The sequence below is a fragment of the Peromyscus leucopus genome, chromosome 16_21, assembly GCF_004664715.2.
Source record: "Peromyscus leucopus breed LL Stock chromosome 16_21, UCI_PerLeu_2.1, whole genome shotgun sequence".
Taxonomy (NCBI): Eukaryota; Metazoa; Chordata; class Mammalia; order Rodentia; family Cricetidae; genus Peromyscus; species Peromyscus leucopus.
In genome coordinates, this window is record NC_051084.1 from 79,773,961 (window position 1) to 79,781,870 (window position 7,910).

General features: G+C 45.2%; 1 protein-coding gene across 3 annotated transcripts; it reads right to left on the reverse strand.

The window, feature by feature from the left end:
• Window positions 1–221: 221 nt before the first annotated feature.
• Window positions 222–7,689, reverse strand: Lig4 (DNA ligase 4). Of its 3 annotated transcripts, none has more exons than XM_037200137.1 (2): window positions 7,610–7,689; window positions 222–5,007 (listed from the first exon to the last, which is right to left on the reverse strand). In XM_037200137.1, exon 2 carries the CDS (start codon window positions 4,976–4,978, stop codon window positions 2,240–2,242), a length of 2,739 nt encoding a protein of 912 aa, XP_037056032.1. In that variant the 5' UTR covers window positions 4,979–5,007; window positions 7,610–7,689; the 3' UTR covers window positions 222–2,239. The 3 variants fall into 3 exon arrangements, with proteins under 3 accessions (XP_037056032.1, XP_028728144.1, XP_037056031.1); XM_028872311.2 differs by having other exon boundaries at window positions 7,559–7,652; XM_037200136.1 differs by lacking the exon at window positions 7,610–7,689 and adding an exon at window positions 7,409–7,539.
• Between the last annotated feature and the right edge of the window lie 221 nt (window positions 7,690–7,910).

Below are 7,910 nucleotides of genomic sequence, written 5' to 3' on the forward strand. Positions count from 1 at the left end.
AGCCAGGGACAGAACACTCCCGAGTCAATAAACTCAGAGTAGGTCTGACAAGAGCAACCAAACCAACCAACACTGAGAGTTGGGGGAGAGGAACCAACCAAAGTGTTTCCCTAGTTTTTCAACACTCAACAAGTCACTGAGAAAAAGTGCGACTCTGAGCCAGCATTAGGACTCGATCTACCAGTTAGGGTTCTCCAAAGGAACAGAGCACACAAGAGAAATCCATGTACTGAAACGAGATTTATTAGACTCAAGCACAGGAAATGCTTCAGGTAGGCCAACAAGTACAGAGGCTGTGATTCCAGAAGTCATTTAGTCCACGAAGCTGGATGTCTTGGTGGTCCCTGGTCCACTGGAGGCCCGGAGGATTCCTGAACCGATGGTCTTCAGCCTACGTGAGAATCCTGAACAAGTGGGTTCTAACACAGGTGAGGGACAGACGGATCTGCCAGCAACAGTGAGGGAAAAGCAGTCTCCGTCATCTGAGTCCTTTTAGCTGGACTGCCACCGGAAGCTGTCACCTGCATTTAGGGCGAGTCTTCCTGCTTTAAAAATCCCCTCACAGGAGTGCCCAGCAGCTTGTGTTTTAGTTGATCCCAGATGCAGTCAAACGGACAACCAAGATTAGAGCCATCACACAACCACACCAACCAGGTAAAAGAATTACCACACTACCTGACAGGAAAGAAAAGTGTGAATGGAATATGAGGAGCTAACTTAGATGCTGACACAGGCTAATAAGGTACGGTAAGTGCACACAGTGGAGCTCTATGCAGCAGTGAAAAACGATGAGCTATACTTTCATGGCCTGCAAATATTCTCACAACTTACTGAAAAAATAAATAAAGCAGAGTAAGCTTTAGTATTGTTACTCTAAATAGTGGCTTTATGGCTCCCTTACCATGAATACCATAAACACATATTACCTTTAGTAGGAAAACTATAAACCTTCAACTACACTTGCACTTTGGAATATGCCTTTATAAACTCGAGGAAGGACAGGCTTACATCACTACAGTGCACTTGGTAATGCGAAACACACCGGATCCCAGAAGAAATAGGACTGAAGCTTGTCTGAGAGTAACTCAGACAGAGCGACGGTCCATGCCTGTAATTTCAGTACTTGGGGGCTCACATTGGCATTACCATAACTTCAAGGCCGTCCTGGACCCCCACCTCACACAAAGACTCAGAGTGTAATGACACGATAAAATATGAATCAAAGAACTATGATGAACTGATTTAAAGTAAAAGAACATAACTTTGGTATTGCATTAAATATTTAATAACTTTATTTAAATTATGATAATCACAAACACTTATTCCATTGCTTCAAAAAGAAGACACTTCAAATAATTTATACCCATTACATCAAGTCTGACACTCCTCCACCTCAGTGCTGTCAAGGAAGTACATTTCTGAACACAGATATAATACACACGTGACTGTGACTTCAACCTAATTATAAAAGCCATCTCCAAAGTCAAAGCACCTGATCCCTAAGGAAAGTCACAGCCTGGTCATTGTATGGACACCTCCTCAGAGGATCATCAGAGGAGACAAGCTCCATGAACTCTGTTAATTCATGAAAAACATTTCTCTATCAAATATGCCCTACTTCAGAAAAGTTAAATTTAAAATTGCAAGGGTTCTTTTTCAACCAAATCAATTAACATCTCAAGTGTCCAATGTTTAGATGATTCTCTTTTAACTTCCCCCCCATTATCAAGAGAAATCTACTTATTAATTCATTTGGCCATAACCTTAAAAAACTATTTATTAAAATACTTCATGCTTAAAGATAGCATTTGAGCCCTCAAATAAAATGACTTATTTTTATAAGTCTAACTGTAACAACTCTGATTTTTTTTAAATAATCTTTTTATTAGCTAAAAACAATTATAATTTTTAACTCTGGAAAATTCTGTTTAGAAAGTCAAGAGCTGTGATGATTCTAAAAGCTTCAAAATCCACTTTACTCCTATCTGAATCCAAACTCCAGCTTCGATATGGACACCACACACACACCTCCTGAAGCTCATTGTGCCATGGTTCAGAGTCAGAGTAGGAAACATCCTTTTAGGCTCTGGCCCATTCAGTTTCTTTTCTATCTAAAAACTGTCTTTGGGTAACTAATGCTTTTGAAGTATTTAAGAAAGAAAATGAATGTCACAGGCTGCTTCATCATTACCCTCTGCTGTTGTCTGGCACAGCCAATACTTTCCCTGGATAGCTAGCCCTAAAGCAAATACTGATTTTCCTCCTGCAATTCACACTTGTCTACTGAATCAGTCACCCAACGTTCCTGCAGGATTTTAAACTTTTTCTTAAGAGTTCTTCTGAAGACTTTGAAGTCTGCAACTCGTCTCTGGTCTTCCCCGATGATTACATGAGACACCCCCTCAGATAAGCAGGAAACTACCTTTGCTCCACCAAAGCGCAGCTCAAGTGCTGTGATGTCTAATCTCGTTGCTTCAATTTTGGAACTCAAGTCATTAATAGCAGCGTACAAGTCGAGATAAACAGTGCATTGTCGAAACATGCTGAGAGGAGAGTGGTCCCAGGAATAACGGTATTCTAAGTCAGCAATCACAGGCGCCATTTCTTCCAGAGTCTGCTGCTCACTGGGTTTCTTAATTCCTAAAAACACTTCTTTCAGCTGATCCAAATCAGTATCAACAAAATAGCTATCACCATAGCAATCATATTCACGGGCAAAATGCTGCTTTGTTGATGGGCACATGTGAATCATAAAGCGCGGTTGCCATGGCACACACGTTTTTGTTTTAAAACACTCTAAAAGCCACTCGGGCTTGACAACATCATGTCGATCTGAAGAGATAATGTTTCTCACTCTGATGTTCTCGCACCCTGCGATCACACAGTACGTATCTGGGCCTGGATTCTGCACTATATAACCACCAAATTCTGCAATTCTGTTCTCTAGGTCAGACTTCGGATGACCATCTAACCCACTCATCACACAAAACTCAACATCTTCAAAAACGTTAGAAACCTTGCTTACGTTAGAAAGGTTAGGTGCTTTCAAGTGTTCAATAATTCCAATGCTTTTCTTCGTTTTGGAGACGGGTTTCCGCCTCTTTTCTCTAGGTTCGTCATCATCACCGACGTGAAGGTGTTTGGTGGCAAGCTTCCCAGACGCCTTCCCCCTCAGCTCTTCCAGGTCACCCAGGGTCATGCACTCATGCCACCCTTTGTCGTCTCTGATCTTCTCGATGCGTGGGAAGCGCAGCGTGGAGCCGGTCTTGTACATGTCACTGGGGACAATCTCCGCTGCCTTGATCTGAACAATGACAGAGTTACAGGGCTCGATGTACACCTCCGGCTTCTCTGTCCCGCATAAAATGCTACTCGGCGGAGATTTCCTGTGAAAGGGTTTCCAGTATTTGGCCAGTTTCAAGCCAAGATCATAGAGTTCTTTCATGGTGTATCCTGACCCAACGCGGCACAGGGTGTGGAAGGTAGATGGCCTCTCACCGGGAGGGGGCGTCTCTGCCACTGCACACAGGAAGTGAGACATCATGCCACCCCGTGAGCCTTTACCCCAGTAGCCCCCCACAATTAGGAGGTCTAATTCATCCATTAATCCATTGACATACTCTGGTTTAATTTTTAGCCAGCCTTCGCCTCTTTTGTCTGGCTTATAAATGGACAGAGGGTGTTTAATCATGATGCCCTCCTCTCTGTTATCTATGGCCTCATTTAATGCATCCACTACTTCATTCTTTGTATGAGCTTGCCTTTTCTGCACTATTTCTATCCGGCCTGGGATGGGTGTAAAAGTATCATTCAGGATATCATACCTCTTCCTGAGGGTCTCACGCCCTAGCTTCTTATTATTAACCATCAACACATCAAAGACACAATAACACGTCTGCAGGTCAGAATCTTCGACCATCCTTTTGATATCAAATTTGACGCCCTTCTGCATGAAGGTCTGTGTGGTCGGGTTGTAGGCCATCATCTCGCCATCGAGGATGCACTTCTGCACGTCTGTCCTGAATGCACCATGAATGAATGGGGTGAGTGAGCCTTCCTGTGGAGAGGCGCCAAACTGACTGGTATAGTTGTAGCCATTTCTGGAGAAGTACTGATACACCTCCCCGTCTTTGTGCATCTGCATGCGCTCGCCATCCAGCTTGGTTTCGATGTAGAAGCTCTGCTGCTTCATGTCCTTTTCCACGCGCTCCACATCTGCTATGGCAGCTAGCATTGGCTTAAAGGCAGAAAACAGAGTGATGGAGATATCACTGAGCCCCACAGAGGGGTCATGGAGTTGCCTACAGACCTTTTCCAGATCCGTGGTGACATTGTGCAGCTCAACTGCATCGCTGTGAAAAACATTAAATATAGTTTGCTGACTGATGCCAAGCTTTAAGTCTTTGATAATCATGCGAATCAGCCACTTTTGCTCAAGTGCTGAACTTTGGCTTATTAACTGGAGAAGGCTCTTTTTCACCTGGTCTTTCCTTTTGCCAGAATTATTGCTGGCCACTAAGTCTAAGAGTTCATTTACCTGCTGTATGGTTAAGCTTCCTTTCTGTAAGCACCGTGGCTTCAACACGAAGTACGCAACCATGGCAAAGTCCCCGGCATCCGTGCGAGCGCCAGTAGGTGTTCGGTAATTCAGGAGCTTCAGGGCGTCCTTGCCTCCTCTTGGTAAATTCAGCAATTCGATGTAAAGCTTGGCGAGCATGGTTTCTTTGATTCCATAAGCCATCCTCTCTCTCTCTAACTGAGGAAGAATAAGTCTCATGGCTGGGTAAAAAGAGTCCGTAACATCCTTCTTGTTCTTATGAAGGGCATCATGAAATTTCCTCCAAGAGTCTAAGAAGTCCTTGAAGTGCCTGATCTTTTCTGCACGGTCTCTACTTTTCTGTATTCGTTCCAATGTGGAACATAAATCTGCAAAGGGGACGTGCGCTGCAACAGTCTGTGAAGTCTGTGAGGTGGCCATGGAAGAGACGACAAACCCTCCAGTTTGCACTGATAAAGCAAAAGAGAGTGAGTTTAAGTGGCAGGTGCAATCTACAAATATTTAAAACAATGGGCTCACAGAGGCGATTTAGATCACGATACGCATTTATGGTTCCCTCAAGGAAAACAGGTCAATGCAATAAACGATGGTTCCACATGGAGCTGCTTTTTCTTCCACCCTGGCAACATTTCCCATCAGGTCTCAACAGCTTCATTTCCTATAGCTGAGTACCAATTTATCTTAAATGCTAATAATCACAGGCATTCTAGCTCCTAATTATTTTAGCACAGAACACAAAAATATTATTTCTAATAACGAAAATCAGGTCGGATGAGGTAAACTTTATTTCCCAGTCTCTGAGGAAAGTCTGTTTATGTTTCTTCTTTCAAAACACACTACTTGCTACCTACCAGTGTTTTTAACAAATCACTTGCTCGTTGAACCAGAACCTGATTTCTTTTTTAATAATTTATTTATTTGTATTTTATGTACATTGGTGTTTTGCCTGAATACATGTCTGTGTGACAGTGTGAGATCCCCTGGAACAAGAGTTATAGACAGTTGTGAGGTGCCACATGTGTGCTGGGAATTGAGCCCCGGATCCTCTGGAAGAGCAGCCAGTGCTCTTAACTGCTGAGCCATCTCTCCAGCGCCCCCAAACTTGATTTCTTAGGCATTCTGAAATTCAAATTGTGGCTGACAAACCAAACAATGTTCTTTATTCCTTCAGTGACAGCTATGGCAACTCCTCTGCCCTTCAAAGCCCAGCTGGAAGTTCTCGCCCCATAACAGCCTCATTTTTATCACAGATACACAAATATCGATTCATTATAATATTTCTTTTTGTTCCTATCTTCGTGCTTGCTGTTTCCCAAGTGTTCAGTAACTATGTATGAGCCGGGTAGTGTGCTTCTACTTTAAGATGGCGTATGTCTAAAAGAACACAGGGTATGACGAGAGCAAACTACAGTAACACGTTAAGCGCTTTACCAAAAAGAAAAATACAATCCTAACCCCAACAATCACTGCCTTTTCACCAGAGACGTCTAAAATCAAGGAAATAACTGAGTCGGGTCTAGAATGTTTCCTAACACGGTTACACACGGATGAAACTTGTCTGACGTTGTAAATATCCCTGTAAGTTCTACAGAGATCTATGTCAGTTACTTTCATGTGGTTTATATACATGACAGTCAAGTAAGTTTTCTAAAAGGGACTTCAAGCAAAACGTACATTCCAGGAGTCACGATCGTGCTTTATCACATGACTTCAAACAGCATCTGGCCAGCAGTGGGGATTAATACAGTCTCCACCCTCTACTTCCCCACCCCACAAAGAAAAGTCTTACAAGTGATTTGTGCTATCAGTGATGAATACAACGCAGATTTGTTTGCAAAACTAATTACTAAATGCTTCAAGTGATTTGTGGAAAAGCACATGGAGCCGGGACTGGGCTGCTTAAACACTGACACCGGGAAAACTGGCTGACAGTTGGGTGCTGCCTGCACTAGGAATGATTCATGGCAAGTATTTGTAGCTCACGGAGGAAAAAAACTTCACTTCTCAGTCTTATTTTTGATAGAAAAAACCCAACTGGGTCAGATCAAGATAAGCCCACCTGGGGCGGTCCTTCCTGACATTTCTAACAGAGATTTCGTTAACGGCATGCCCTGCTGAGAATGGTTTGCATAACTGACTGAACCACCTGGTTCCTTCCAGTGGGTACTCGATGGTGCACAATGCTAGTAATAACTTCTGTACAATGCACATAAAACGAAGTCTATGAGGAAATACATTCTCAAAGTTCCAAGTACAGGTACATTTTCTATAGGTCTATCTGTAGAAAGTATACCATCTTTTCCTCAACAAACAGGAGCAAACGACTCAGCTGAGTTTATACTAATGGTGAATTTTAGGCAATGGTGTGAATACACACGCATCTTAAAATAACTATAAACACAGATAACACAAAGATGGCAAATTGCTATAAAAACATATTTTGTTCAAGGCAACTGCAAGAGAAGTTAAGTATCTGAATTTCTTTCACCCGCTCTCCAACTTTATTTTACTTTTCTGCATCCCGCGGTCTGAGATGATGCTTTCCATGTGCAGTAAGACAAATCGCTATCTTTGGTAGGCTTTAGGCGCTGAAGTTCAAACGCACCCTTGATAAAGTCGACGACCACAAGCTGTCGGAGGTGCTCAGCGCGGTGCCTGGCTTTAGACACAGGGACCCTGACAACCCGTTACTTGGATGCTTGCTTACCTAAGCTACCTGTAAAACCCAACACTACCGAATACGAGGTCGCCAGGCGGCGGGGGGGTGGGGTGGGGGGAGAGGGGTGCAGAGGATCGTCACTCTGAGAAGGAAGGCAAGTAATCAAACCCTCGGGGGCGGCCAAGTGTCACCTGGAAACAAGTCCGCCGCGGTCCGGCCGCCCCGCGGAAGGCGTCACCCCCACGGCAAGCCCCCGGGTGACCACGCTAGGACCTGCGGCGCGGGAAGGGTGCCGCCTCGCCAGGACCTCCGGCCGCCCTCCCTCTTCCTGCCAGCCGTACCTCCGGCCTCGCAGCGTCCCCCTCGGACCGCCCAGCCTCACTCCGACCCACCGGAAGCGGCCGTCCCCGTTAAGCCGGTTCTGCGTTTCCGCCAGCTGCTTCTCGCGCCGGCGCAGTGGAGACAGGCGAGCCTGGGCGCAGTTTAAGGGAAAGGGCGAGTGGGGTGCGCAGGCGCAGTGATGAGCAGGCGGGCGGGCGCGGCGGCGGCTCAGGGCGCCTGCGCAGCAGGGCCCCCCCCCCCCGGGCCCCGGGCTGCAGCTGAGGTCGTTCCCTCTCCTCGCCGCTAGGTGTCGTCGTTGAGCCGAACTTGGAGGCTGGGGTTGCTGCCCGGACCTGCTCGGTGGTCCGGGAG

What these genes read in the sequence shown, in the direction of transcription:
- Lig4 (XM_037200137.1), bottom strand. Translation starts at nt 4,978, where the DNA reads ATGGCCACCTCACAGACTTCACAGACTGTTGCAGCGCACGTCCCCTTT.